This window comes from Protopterus annectens, chromosome 2.part1 (genome assembly GCF_019279795.1).
Source record: "Protopterus annectens isolate FY-2018-M chromosome 2.part1, PAN1.0, whole genome shotgun sequence".
NCBI lineage: Eukaryota > Metazoa > Chordata > Ceratodontiformes > Protopteridae > Protopterus > Protopterus annectens.
This window is the reverse complement of record NC_056729.1, coordinates 645,507,256-645,522,255: the sequence shown is the minus strand read 5'-3', so window position 1 is coordinate 645,522,255 and position 15,000 is coordinate 645,507,256. Positions and strand designations below refer to the sequence as shown.

Genomic DNA, 15,000 nt, shown 5'->3' with positions numbered 1-15,000 from the left:
CTGCTTTGCAGGCACTCCAGGTACAGACATTCCTAAAAAAGGATGCATATGTGGCAGCAGCTCTGGCAGAATGCGACATGCCTATCCTGTAAAAGTTTTACATTCTTTCATAGTACAAAACAAAATGCACTTAAAGACAGGGATTTAGAAACTGGCTGCTAGGTGACTGGCATACCCTGTTTCCTTGGGATGAAGGATACAACACCCAAGATGCCTGTGCACATCTAAAACATGCATCACTTGCAACTCTTTTCAGGCTTTGGAAAAAAAGCCAGCATATGAATATCCTGATGAATGGAGAACTTGGAAATCACTTTTGACAACTAAGAGGAGTTGTTCCTCAGGCTTACCCTATCTTCAATGAAAGACTGTAAATAGCTCCCAGCATATTAATGCCTGCAACTCAAATTATTCTGGTCAAAATGATACTTAGCAGAAATGCTGTCTTCCAGGATAAGAATTTAGGTGGAGCTTTTAATACTGGCTTGAAAGAATCCAATGTTAATTCTTCTAAAACAAAATTAAGATACCAAGGTGAGGGATAGCCCTTCATTGTCACCAAACATGAAAAACCCCTTAAGGAATTCACAGTGTAAAATGCAAGGGCACAGCCACAGGATGGTATGCTGACTTGGCTGACATCTGTACTTTTAAGTCTTGATAAAAAAAATGTGTCTGATAGAAGCAGGTGAAGCTCTAGTCAACAGGGTTTAGGGACTGCTTGCTGCACCAAAACAATAATTCCTTCCACTTTGCCAGAAAAGAATTCCCCATTTTTCTGGGCTTCCTCCATAATGTTAAGCATGCATTATGGGACAAAAAAGATGAGTGAGATTATGAAGAATCAGGTCATACATGCCCTAGAAATTCAGGTGCACCAAGGCTCCTGACTGCTGACTCAAGAAGTCCATTGTCAGAGGAACAATGCAAATGAGGTCCTTCTTTGCTGCACCAGCAGTGAGTAACAAAGTTACCCTGGACAGAAATGTGCCAGGAGAATCATCATTAGCCGGTTTAGTACAGGAGATGGCAGGAATGTGCAGAGAAAAAAAGTTGTTCCAAGGGAAGGAGAAGACATTCACCCAACTATGCCTTCCAACATGGGAATCTTGTAAACAGCTTTGCTAGCTGATGGCTGCCTGCAGAACAAATAAGACTGTTTTTGGTGCTTTGCCATTTGCCACTACCATGTTGAAGTGGCTTTGATCACACATCAACTGCTGGCAGTATTCACTGTGCTGCTGAGTTTTGAGAGAATGTATGTGAATGTAACACTCATCTTTCTATGCAAAGCTAACTCATAGGCTTGCACAACTAATATGCAAAGAGTGAAACAGTGTACCATAGGACAGTAATGTTGTTTGTAATCTGATACAGGACCCACAGCTGCACAATTCAGTTGAAACTAGCATCACAGTTAGCATTGTCTGGTGTTGATATGCTGCTTCCTCTGTTACAATGCCTATTGATTCTACACTTTAAGGTTACAGGCATGTGTCCCCAGGCTATATTTGATGCATCTACATCCAAAGTTTGGTTGTGAGGGTACTTGAGATAAAAAAAAAAAAAACATCCTTGCAGTGACCCTGACTCTGGCAGTCCATCAGACAAACCGTCAGAATGCATAGCAGGACTTCTATGTACCTTCACCAGGGCAGATCCTACAAGTTACGATATCACTGAATTTTCTGTACATGGAACTGTCCTGTTATTAGCAACAACTATCTTCTGACTGTTCCAGGATCATGACTTTTTCAAGGGGCAGAAATAACCTATTCAGGGCTGTGTCTGTCAATGCTCCCAGAAAGACTTTGTACGTTTTGAGTAACTCTGGCAAATTCAAAGAGAACTCCAAATGCTGGTGGCAACTGAGAGCATTCTTAAGATCTTCCTGCAGTCCTTCCTTGGACTTGACTTGCAGAAGATATGTCACCCAAGTACAGATAAATGCAATCTCCAGAAATGTGACTACCATGGCCAGACATTATTTAAAGACAATTGGAGAAGGAGATAGCCCAGAGGGCATTGAGGTAAACTGAAGCTGATGTCCACCTGTTCTGACAAAAATTCTCTCTGTTCTTTGTGTACAGGCATATGTAAGCAGACATATATGAGATCTAGAGTGAATGCAAGTACAAGCATTCTAAGCTGTGAGAACTTCAGGAAGAAATGTTGCCTCAAAAGGTCAACATCAAGTCTTCACTGGAAGTCCATCTTAGGGACAAGAAACAGTTTAAAATAAAAACAAACACATTCATTATTCTTCTAGTGGGAATGACTGCTATTGCCTTCCAGGATATCAAAAGAAAGGATAAACCTAAACCCAGCTGATCATCTGGTATTGGATGCATCCCCAGGAAAAGTGGGGAAGTCCTGAATTCTATTTTGTACCATGAAGTGAGGATAAAAAGAAGTTATGTACTCACCATAATGTTCCATCTGCATTGTCCATTTTCATTCTCCCTCAACCTGTGGGTTCGGATCCAAACCTTGGATTAGGCTCGGCCACTTTCGATAGCCCTACGATCCGATTCTCGAGCTCCTCCCTTACCCATAATGCCTCTTTCCCCAAGGTTACTTCAGATCAAGTTTGCTGACATTCGGGATAAAGTTCAGAGGCTCAAACAGGAATGGAGTTCCTACAGACATATCAATTGGGTCTTTCACAGTTATGGCCAAGGGGAAGGAAGGGGGAGAAAGAATGAATATGGACACAAGAGATGGAATGTTACGGTGAGTACATAACTTCTTTATCTGATGTTGTCATTTCCATTTGTTACTCAACCTGTGTGACAAAGTCCCCCATCTACAACAACCTCTGGTGGCCCTCATGAAAGGATATTCCAAAGCACTGCAGAACCAATGGCAGCTCTATTTCTAGAAACAATATCCAGTTTGTAATGTGCAACTAAGGTATGGGAGTTCAACCAAGTATCAGCCGTACAAATATCTTCAACTGAAACTCTGGACCTAGCGTTAGAGATGGACTGTAGGGTGGCCAGTCTGGAGGATAGGGTTTTCTGCTCCTCTGCAGACATGGACCCTGGGGCAAAGCTAGAGAGTTCCTTAATTAAGTCCCTCTGCAGTCTGGAGAAGTGTGGCAGGTAGTTCGGCGATCACAATGCGAAGGTCGCTGACATGTAGACCTGCTTCCCAAAACCCTAGACTCCCTGTTAGGGGGACGGACAATGCAGTTTTGCTCTGCTAACAACAACCATGGCATCTAACAAGGATACCTTTTGTCCAATGCTGTCTGTCATTGGGAGCGCTAAGGATCTTGTTGTGCTGTTTAGGAACAGGTTCCACAGCATCCAGTTCCAACCATGTCCTATGGTAGACAAGTTCAATAAGGTCGTCCACAGGGAGGGACACCCAAGATGTAGATGGGCCAGACCCAACGGCTTTCAAAAACAGATTCCTCCTGGGTAGGGTTTTGGGCAGACCATCCCCTTTCTAGCAAAGGATTTCAAGAATATCTCCAAAACGGATATCTTCAGGTGGAGATCTTGGGGACCATTCCCCCTCATCAAATTCAGTGCCCTCAGTGACAGATTCCTGGGGGGAATCCAGGTGTCTCCTTTTGCACAGTCTCTTATGAGGAACCTCCTCAGTGGCATGTTCTGGGGAGGTATCAGAAGAGATGGGGAGCTTTGAAACTGGTACCTGTTGGAAGCTCTTCTGGGCTGGCTGCCCTGGAGGTGGTAGAAGAGAGGACCTCAGGCACAGGATCTAAAGCAGAGGTGGGACATGAATTTGAGGACATGAAAGTCGGAGATCTTCTAGGTAGAAAGTGAACCCTCTCTGCCACCACAAAGGCAGAAAGACCCATAGAAGTCGAAGGCAGTCTTTCCAGAGCCAAAACTCCCAGCACAGACAACCCGAGGTCCAAAGATTTCCCGCTCTGACGGGGGAGTCAGTGCTGAGCTGTCAAATGCAGATGCTCTGAGGGGAAGTGACAGCTCCAGAAATGTACGAGTCGAAGTCAGTCCTTCAGACCCAATGTCCAGGCTTCAGCTCAGACAGCTGTTCTGCTCTGACATGGTCGGAGCTGAACGGGTCAGAGAGATGGTCAGAGTCAAGTGATAGGCACTGCCGGATCCAATGTTTTGACTCTCAGGGCCTTCGTTTCCAAGGGCTCTGAAGCAAGTGGTCAGATTGGAGAAGGAGCAACTAGCATAAAGGCAGATGGACTGCTCACAGATCTGGAGGGGGATGGAGCTGGCAAAACCCCAATCTGGATATGTGTCATGAGAAATTTCATTATTCTATCAACCTCCACGTCCTAAAGACTGCAGGGAGACCTGATGGACGAGGAGGTGGAAGGAAGGTCTGGAAGATCTTTCATGTGACTGCTAGAGACCAGTAGATCCAAGAATCAGAGGGAACTGTTCCAGGGAGGTCCTAATAGTAATAATCAGAGAGACAATCACAACCGGTACTGGATGCAAAATCTTCAGATCCAAGTTCTTCTGAACCTTTTTTGGTGGTTCAGCCACAGGTAGTGGAGAAGCGTTATCTGGAGAATTCTTACAGTGTTCTTGGGATTCTTTAGATTTCTTGGGGATTTGAGGCCCTGAAGTTGAAGTGCCAAGGGAAGAAGCAGAAGGAAGAAGAAGGCCTTTAAGTATCAATTTATTCCTCTTGTCACTTATGGCTTTGCTGATTAAAACTTGCACAAATGGAACAAGGGAACACCAAATGCTTAGGGCCTAAGCAGTAAACACACTCCCTGTGGACATCAGATTAAGGAATCGTGTGAACTTTTTTAAAACCAACTAGTTTATCAAACATACTAACTCTCTAAAAGGAAAGAGAGAAAAAGGAAGATACAAAGTGGGAAAGAAGTTAGACAGTGAAGGCTACTGAAGAGCTTTATCTATGTAAATAAAGCTTTTAAATTTTTTATAGATATATATATATATATATATATATATATGTATAGCAGGGTAAGGATGGTTAGAAAGAAAAGAAATGAAGCAGAGGACAAAATAAAGCAAAAAAAAACTCATTAACCCACTAGGAGCTCGAGACAGTCAACTCCTGGTCTGTCTTGAGTGCCAAACAAGACCTGAGGTAATCTGGGGCAATGAGGCATTATGGGTAAGGATAAGATCTTAGGCCTATAGAAAGCAGCAGAGTCAGACATGAGGTTCAGATATGAACCCACAGGTTGAGAAACTAATGAACATGACATCATCAGATCTTATTTGTCTTATCATTTTCATCCATTTTTTCTTGAGAAAGTTCAGCCTGCCCCTCAAGGAGGTGGGGGGGGGGGGTGGAAATATCATGGTTGTGGAAGGGAGGAGAGTAAGGGGAAATGATGGTCTCTGAAGTCAGGACTGACTGGAGAGAACTATGGAGTTATTGTCAGGAGGATTCCTTTACTTGTCCTTTTTTCTCTTCTTGCCATTTCTAATTTTCAGTTTTTCTTCTGACAAACCTAACACCCTGGGCAAACAATCGTAAAATGTCATTGTTTTCAAGGATTATTTCTGTTACATTTGGAGATAGGTGGATGAAAGAGCTGCTCAACCACTTCCACTGTTTTTACTTTTTCCAGCAGTACGCTGAAAAATTCTTGTAAATGAATCTCATTTCCAAGACGCATTAAACAGCTGCCCTTTTTTTGTAGCTTGAGGAAAAGCCTTATTTCTTAACCAGGCATGCCTCTTAATCAGGGAATATTACTGCTACTGCCCTAGATGATGCTTTTACCATACCATATCATATCCTATCATATCATATCAACACTTCAGTTTTTCTTTATCCAATGTCTGATCCAACCTGGACATCTAAACTCTCAGGGTTTTGTCATCGCTCTCTATGGCAACATCCACAATTTGCTTCAAGGTCTCTCCATAACACTTTGCCAAGTGAACCTGACAATTAATGGCCCTGGAGTGATCTTGGCAAATGGGCATCATTCTCGCAGTAACCTGCCTAATACGTCCCTTCTTTGACATCTGAGATGATGTAAAGGCCTGCATTTGATCTGGATCACCTGGCCGCATCTAAACAAACTCTAACAAGCTCTGCTTTTTTAAAGAGAAACTAGGAAGCCTGTAAAACCTGTCAGGCTTCTTTAAAGTGATGGCTGTGAGTCAGATTCCAAAGACAAGGGAACAAACACATCTTCAAGGGTCTCAAATACTAGTGGTACAGTAGAACAACTGGGCTGATCCAGAGCCAACTGGTCCAAACACCTCCTTCTATCTCAGGTACTCTGTGGGATTCTTATCTGAGATATTCTTCATAAAGCTGAAGGTCTTCACAAAGCAGGCATCTTTTGGTGAGACTCAAAATCTTCTTCTCAATGTTTGAGTTGTATCTAACAAGAAAGACATCTTAAAGGTATAAGACAATCTTCCAAGTAAGGGGTAAGAATCTGATCTTCTGGGGAGAAAGTCCTTTTTCTTTTGCTAAACCAGAGACCTGATGACAGTAGCTGGGTAGGGGGCTGCTGCAAGCTCTGCTACATGGTAGACAGTTCTTATGCCAATGTCCTAAAATCCTTCAAGGCAAACTTTTGCTGTGCAATGGGGAAAATGGGCAAAGCAGGATCTGAGAACTGTAGAGCCTGTGAAATGGAGTACATGCATTACTCATACATCCAAGGAAGGAGAGTGGGGTGAGTCCTTTAACTTGGCCATGTAGGCTTTCTTTAAAAATCAACCAGCATTTTTCACTTTATCCCCATGGCATGTATAATGTACTAGTAGTGTGACAGGGGCCACATCTTTCTTTTGGTTGAAGCTGCTACATCTATAAGAGCCTGCTACTATGCAAAAAGTGTCCTTCATATGTTAGCAAAATTTAGAATGTGGAATGCACCTTGGGAGGATGTGCTGAAAGTTGCTGGCATGCCAGTCTCTAGAGTGATCTGGCAGAGGTCATTAGCTGACATAAGGGCTTGGAAACCATCACATCACTGCTGGTGTCCTTGAATTTACTAGATGTCAGGGGAGCAGTCTTTCACGCCTTAATCATATATATTTTTTTCAAGGTCATCCTGCCCTAGAAAAAATATGTTTGTCTCAGTTTCTATGTTGTTCTTATCATTCCATGCCAACAAACAGCTACTCTGGCTATGAAATGTGTAAGAGAACCGCCAAGATTTTCAACATCAATTATGCTTGTAGGAAGGCCTCTTGACTTTGTACTCTCCTTGTAAAAGCCACACAATCCTGGCAATCCACCTCCAAGAATTTTTCTCCTGGAAAGGGAGACGTGGGATACACATTTTTATGCAGGATCTGACATCACAAGCACAAAGGCTTTTCATGCCTGCTCAAGGAATTTTCCACACACCAGAAAAGGATTTACCTGGGAAATATTTACTAACAAAAGAGACAGCAAAAACAATAATCAAATAAAGAACTTCTTCAGCAAAGCACAACACAGCTTTTGAAGACCTCTGCAAGCTGTAGCTCTGGGGCTGAACTCCAGACTAAGTGATCTAAAATTTTCTCCCCAAAGCTTAGCATATGCCTGTGGTTAAAAACTACAAATGAAGATGGCATGTGCAGATGGCCACTCAATACAGGGCAGTGGCCAACCCATACCATGACAATCGCAGAGCTCTGGTAGTCTGGCCAGAAAAACAGAAGTCATCTGCAACTAATGTCTATCCACCACAACTACTGTTCAAACAACTAATATGAAAACATTGAGGCATGCCCAAACAGTAACTTCAAGTGCTGTGCAGTCCCTGAAACTGTTACCCAGCAATCAGAATCCTGGCCAGTACTTTCATGTGGATTAAATTTCACTTAGTCATATTCAATCTGGTTGTGGCCTTCGCAGATGAATCTGTCTATAGTAGGCATACAAACGTTGAACTAAGATGGAAATTATTAACAGAAGGAGAAGAGTTATAAAGAGAGACACAAAACTATAAAGAAGAACTTAGCATGGCACATAATGATCCATATAGGAAGAAAAGCAGTATGTGAAAGAGGACACCATCACAGGAACTTTTGTCTAGATACAACAAATTCACACACGAGGATACTTACGACAAATGAAGATGAGGATACTGCTCCCAAAGAGTAGCTGGGCTTGATAAATATCCTTCCTGGGGAAAGAACACAAACAGCAATTTAAAGTCAATGTAATTATGTGTGTTTTAATGCACTGACTGTCACAATAGCACACAGTTCTGTAAGATGCTAAATACCCGATTCTCCATTAGCAAATTATTTGAATTTAATGCATCTTAAGAATCTAACGGACAAACTATTTTATTTTTACTGCACAACACCTGAAAGCAAAAAATACTACACTCAGAAAGTGGGGTTTCTGAAGGATACACAGAAGGGAAAAATGACAACACTGAATGGGTTTACGAATGAACATGGAATGCAAAATGAAATATAATCTAGCTGACTCTTATTCTCATACAATTTAAATTAAAGTTATAAAAACAAATGTACCTCATACCCGTCTGATAATGAACCATAAACTGTACATCTAAAGAAATACAAATGCATACACATGAATGTGTAGGTAAGCATATAAGTGTGCAAGCACACACATAGCACTAGTTGTCTATTATTAACCATTAGCAGAAGAAATTTACTGTCTTTCTACATATTAGCACAAAGAAAAAAAAATATTTTACTACTTCTAAAAGGGAAGTCAACTAGGAAAAATGATTATTCAGTCCTACATTTGACAGCAGGAAGCAAATGCTTGTTTCTGTACCCCCCCCTCCCCCAGACATGACAGAGTCAAGGGCATGTACCATAATGTGTGCAACACAAATGTAACAACTGTTGCACTGCTGAAGTGTAATGCAATTTTCAGGTCAAAATATTGAAAACGGTCAAGGTCAAGTTCATCGCATTATACACAGACTAATACATTTGGTGGTGATCAATAATTTTACAACAGCTTTTCAACATGTAATTTACACAATGACAAAAATCAAAACAAAAACAGAAATATAATTGTCTTGGGAAAGTAACCGCAACATCAAGCTGCAATGCAGTTTCTGGCTTACAAATCAAAAAAGATGGCCTGGATCTGAAAATGACAGATGTCACACTGAAATAGTAGTCTAAAATGATGTCAGGACCAAGTTACTAGCTTAAATATATATATATATATATATATATATATATATATATATATATTTATATATATATATATGTGTGTATATTTATATATATTTATATATATATATATATATATATATATATATATTTATATATATACACATATATATATATTTATATATATGTGTGTATATATATATATATATATATATATATATATATATATACATACATATATATATATATACACACATATATATATATATATACAAACACACACACATATATATATATATATATATATATATATATATATATACACACACATATATATATATATATATATATATATATATACACACACATATATATATATATATATATATATATATATATATATATATATATATATACACACACACATATATATATATATATATATATATATATATATATATATATATACACACACACACATATATATATATATATATATATATATATATATATATATATATATATATATATACACACACACACATATATACATATATATATATATATATATATATATATATATACACACACACACATATATATATATATATATATATATATATATATATATATATATACACACACACATATATATATATATATATATATATATATATATATATATATATAGACACACACACGATAAACAATATGCATACACACAAATATGTGTATATATATATATATATAATAGTTGTGTAAATCTTACCATAACCACAGATATCCTTCTCTTCCATGTTGCAGTATTCATTTGGTGTGTGAGTTTCCGCCTCAGGCAATCTGACATCGGCTCCTATACAAAAGCTTTTGCCTGGCTGCTGTAGGTGCGTGGGACATCACACGTAGGGCCATAAACCAGGACTTTAAATGTGACGGCATGCACAGACCTCAGAACTTGAAGCCCAGAGGAGTGGCCTGTCAGGAAAACAAGATGCCAACAAAAGAAACAAATGCCACTGTAAGCTGAACAGATAAGCCTTCGGGGGTGGAAGCAGTGGCCAGAGGCCAGACCTCATAGTAAGAGAAGAATAGGGGGTAAGGTGGGTGGGAAGGAATACTACAACATGGAAGAGAAGGACATCTATGGTTATGGTAATATTTTACACAACTATTCTATGTCCTTCTATTCCAGTGTTGCAGTATTCATTTGGAGTGGGAGAGTACCACAGCTTAGGAGGAGTGATGGGAAGAGGCAGAGGTACAGGATTCCAGGAGACTTGGTCTAGTTTGTAGTGTTTGGTGATGGTGTGAACTGTAGACCAGGTAGCTGCTTCCAGGATGGAAGCTGCATCCAGGCCTTTGAGAAAGGCCTTGGAGGTAGCTATGGCCCTGGTGGAGTGAGCTCTTACACCATGATGTAAAAAACTTTGCCATGGTGTGAATAACAAAACAGAATAGATTTCCTAATACAAATGGTTTGTTTGGAGACTGCCTTGCCCAGAGCCCTGGAGTGAAAGGAAATAAAGAGTTAGTCAGACTTTCTGATGGACTTAGTCTTGTCTAACTAGAATCTTAACTGCTTCTGTACGTCCAGGGAATGAAGGATCCTCTCTGCATTGTTGGTTGGAATTGGGAAGAAGGTAGTTAAGTGGATGGACTGGTTTAGGGATAGTTCATTTACCACCTTGGGCATAAATGAAGGATGCGTGCATAAGGTAACTCTGTCATTATGGAAGGTGGTATAATGAGGGCAGGCCAAGAGGGCCTGTAAGTCTGACACTCTTCTAGCATAAGAAATGGCCATTAAAATAATGATTTTCCAAGTGCACATTTGTAAGGTGGCTGAACTAGCTGGCTCAAACGGAGGTAAGGTGAGTTTTTCTAACACAAAGTTGAGGTCCCAGGGAGGAGGGATGGGTTTTTCTTGGTGGTCTAATATGTAGGACCCCTCTCAGGAAAATTTTAACATACAGCCTGTTAAGCAGGGGAGGCTGTAGGGGTAAGCAGGCTGAAAGGTGGACTTTGACAGAGGAGTAAGTTAGTCCAGTCTTAATGAGATCACAAACATAGCTAAGAACTAGGGAGGGGTCTGCCTGCATTGGGTCCCTGTCCTTAAGAAGGCACCATTTAGAGAATCTTTCCCATTTAGATAGGTATATGTCTTTCTAGCAGTTGGTTTCCTGGCCTCCCTCAGGCCAGAGAGCATGTCCTCACAGTAAAGCTGTCTGTAAGGGATTAGAAGTTGATCAACCAAAGTGTTAGGTTGGGATTTGCAGCTGAGGGAGAATAAGAGATCCCTTTTGCTGAGATAGTAGGTGCACCTTGTGGGGTAACTTGTGGTGATTGCCCTTGGCTAAAGAGTGAAGAAGGGAGAACCAAGCGTTTCCTTGGCCAGTAGGGAGTCACCAGCAAGATTTTCGGTTGGTCCTTCTTGATTTTCAGAAGGACCTTTTGTATTAGTGGGAAGGGGGGTAACGCATAAAGGAACATCCCCTTCCAAGGAAAGCTGAAGGCATTCACTCTCCAGGCTGATGGGGTGTGATCTCTGCTGCAGAATTTGCTTAGTTGTCTGTTCTGGGGGGAGGCAAACAGATCCACTTGAGGTGTGCCCCACTGGTGGACTATGTCTAGAAATGTATCCCTGCTTAGCATCCATTCGTGAAGGTGAGAGGATGTTCTGCTGAGCAAGTCTACTTGTTTATTTTCCTGAGAGGGGATGTAAGAGGCCTGTAGGAAGAGATTGAGTTGGGTGGCTAGCTCCCAAATCTGTAGGGTTATCCTGCATAAGAGGTAGGATTTTGTCCCTCGTTTGTTCAGGTACCACATGACTGTGGTGTTGTCTGTAAGAATGTGAAGGCAGCCTGGTTGAAGAATGGGAAGAAAGGCCTGGAGGGCCAACAAGACTGCAGTCATCTTCCTGATGTTGATGTGTTGTTTCTGAAGGGCAGGGCTCCAAGATTCAACCCTTGTAAACCTTTAGAGTTGTCACCCCACCCCACCCTAGATCTGATGCATCCATGTGCATGGACTGCGTAGGGGGGAGGAAGATGCAGGGAAATGCCTTGTTGAGGAGGATTTGCTGGATCCAATACCTCAATTCTGACTTCAGGCAGGACAGAAGGGGGATATGTTTGTCTATGGATTGTAGGTGCTGAGACCATACATTCTTTAAGTAGCACTGAACTTTTCTCATGTGCATCCTGGCTAAAGGGAGTATGGGGATCGTGGCTGCCATGAGTCTCAGTACTTGTAGGAACTGCCTTGAGGAAAGGTGGGATACTCCCAGACGTTCTTGGAAATGATGTGAGAGAGACTGCACTTTGTCTTGTGGGAGGAAGAATCTCATCAAATCCGATCTGATCCTACATCCCAGAAAAGCTTTGTCCTGCTGTCTGTGCAGACAGGATTTTGGAAGGTTTAGGGTGAACCTCAAGTTGTGCAGGATGGTCATGGTGAATTTTAGGTGACTTAGGAGCATGGTTTCTGATTCTGCTGAAGGAGAATGTCGTCCAGATAAGGGTAAATTTGGATGCCTTTGGTTCGGCAGAATGCAATGGCAGGAGCCAGGCATTTTGTGAACACTCTTGAAGTAGTAGATAAGCCAAAGGGCAAGGCTGTAAATTGAAATTGTGAGGAAATGCCAGTAAATCTCAGGTATTTTCTGTGGGACGGCATGATAGGAATGTGGAGATAAGCTTCCTTTAAATCCAGAGTGACCATAAAGGCATGGGGTGGTGTGTCAGGGGCATGAGGGTTTACAGAGAGAGCATCCTGAAGGATGTAACTTTTAGGAACCAGTTATAGGTAGAAAAGGTCCAGTATGGGTCTTTAAGGACAATCCTTTTTTGGGACTAGGAATAGATGAGAATAGAATCCTTTTCCTTCCTGGCCCATAGGGACTAGTTCTATAGTTCCTAGGGAGAGGAGCTCCTGCAAAATGAGTGGGACTAGGTGGAGCTGTTTTTTTTTTGGTGGGAAGGGAATGACGTTTGGCCTTGGTTTTTCCCTCCAAGATAGAAAGTATCCTCTTTGAATGATGGAAAGGACCTATTGGTTTGAGGTAATGGTTTTCCAAAAGGGGAGGCAGTGGGGTAGGCGGGCAGACAAGGGGAGGTGGGCAAGTTAGTAATGCCGAAGAGGGGCCTCCTCTGTCGGGAAAGGGCTGTTTGGAGGGGGGGATCGTTGCTAATCGGTCTGAAGTAAGGTTGTCTCCTGGATCGTCTTCTCGGTCTGGAGGAGGAGGGATGAGAATTGGAAGGCATCCTCCTGACAAAGGAAGTTTTTGCAGGGTAATTTTTGCAGTACCTAGGGAAGGGGGACACTAGCAAATGTTTGATGTCTTGTAGCTCTTTGCTTTTCTCTTGCAAGTTTTTGAAGAGCTCAGCTGAATTTTTGCCAAAACGTAGGTTGTGGTCCAGTGGAGCATCCACAATTTTGGATTTTAAATCCTCTGGAAGAGATTGTAGGCATAGACAGGAATACCTGCATAGGGCAGATGCAGAAGCTGCAGTCCTGGCTGAGGATTCTGCTACATCATAACTACACCTGGAGTGTCTGGCCACTTGGGTGGCTAGGGACAGTTCTGATGCAATGTCACACTTAGGACAGTCAGGTATAGAGGCTAACAGGGTACAGACCTGAGACACTAGGTCCAGAGTGTATTTTACCAAGTAATTAATAGCTCTGAAAGCCAGAGTGGAGGAAGTATACACTTTTTTGCCCTGCCTAGCCATGGTTTTACTGCCATTATCTGTGGGTAGGAGAGAGGCAGAAGGTACCTGTCTGGATTGTCTGTCAGGAGCGATGGCAATGACAGCTGGATTTGCCAGAGGAGGCTTAACCAGGAATTTTTGGTCATCAGGCACCTTATAAAACCTATCTGGTCTTTTTGGGGTTGGGGGTTGTGAGCCTGGGTTCTTACAGACAGAGTTGAATGCATCCAGGAAGGCTGGGAGCACAGGAGGTATAGCTGAAGGAGAGGGAGACTCCAGCTGCAGAAGTTCAAAATATCTCTTCTGGGTGTCACACATCAGGGTAGTGTCCCACTTAAAGTACTCCTTCATTTTAGTTATAGTTTCCCCAAAAGTTACATTTTCAGGAGGGGAGTCCCCTTCAATGGAGTCTTCATCTGGGGAATAATAGTTAACAGGGGAAGCAATTTGAGACTCATAAGAGACTGATTTTTCTGAGGAGGAATCATATTGTTATTGCTATTCTTCTCCCTCTTGAGTAGCTGGATGTTGGAGACAAGAGGCAGAATCTGAGCGAGTGCTGATCACATGGGATGGTAGAAGGGGCAGGGCCTAAGGGCCAGAAGGCCTGCATAAGAGAGTTTGTAAAAGGCTGCCATTCTGGCTGTGCTTCAGATGGAGGGGTGATATGTTTAGTCTTCTGTCTTTTCTTAGAAGGTGAAAGCTTCGGGGATGGCCCAGGGATTGAAGCCTGGCCTGCAGTAAGAGAGGACTTGGTTGGTCATCCAACAAATGGTTCCCCCGCGATGTCAGTTGGGGCTGATGGCTGAATAGTCTCTGCGGACGTGCATTCCGTGGCTGCAGAAATGGCTGCCTCAGCAGGAGCAGTCGAAGCGGATGGAGAAATCGGGCATTCCACGGCCCCTATATCGAAAGCCGGCAGGACGTCTAACAGCGGAGTGGCAGTAGGAATAGGCCTGGAAACTTTAGCCTTCATACTGGGCAGTTCAGAATGGTCAATCGACTCAGGGTCCATCCTAACGGCTAGATGTTTCAGACCCTGCTTCTCGAGATATAAATTTAATGCGGCCAAATGACTGCGGAGCGTCTTGGGCATGAAGGACTTACAAATGGAACATGATGTATGGTCGTGTTCCCTACCTAGACAAACTATGCACCTATCATGGGACTCTGTGAAGTATCTGATGGCTGCAATTACATTTGCCTTTTTTAGCTGACATAGGCCAAAAAGT

At 42.1% G+C, this 15,000-nt stretch overlaps 1 protein-coding gene across 1 annotated transcript in view; it reads right to left on the bottom strand.

Annotated features, from left to right (window-relative positions):
• The window catches only part of TRAM2 (translocation associated membrane protein 2), an 895,653-nt gene that overhangs the window by 376,430 nt on the left and 504,223 nt on the right, over positions 1-15,000 (bottom strand). The window contains exon 5 of the mRNA XM_044062384.1: positions 8,019-8,077. Coding sequence (XP_043918319.1) covers positions 8,019-8,077 — 59 coding nt within the window. The remainder of the gene's footprint in view (positions 1-8,018; positions 8,078-15,000) is intronic.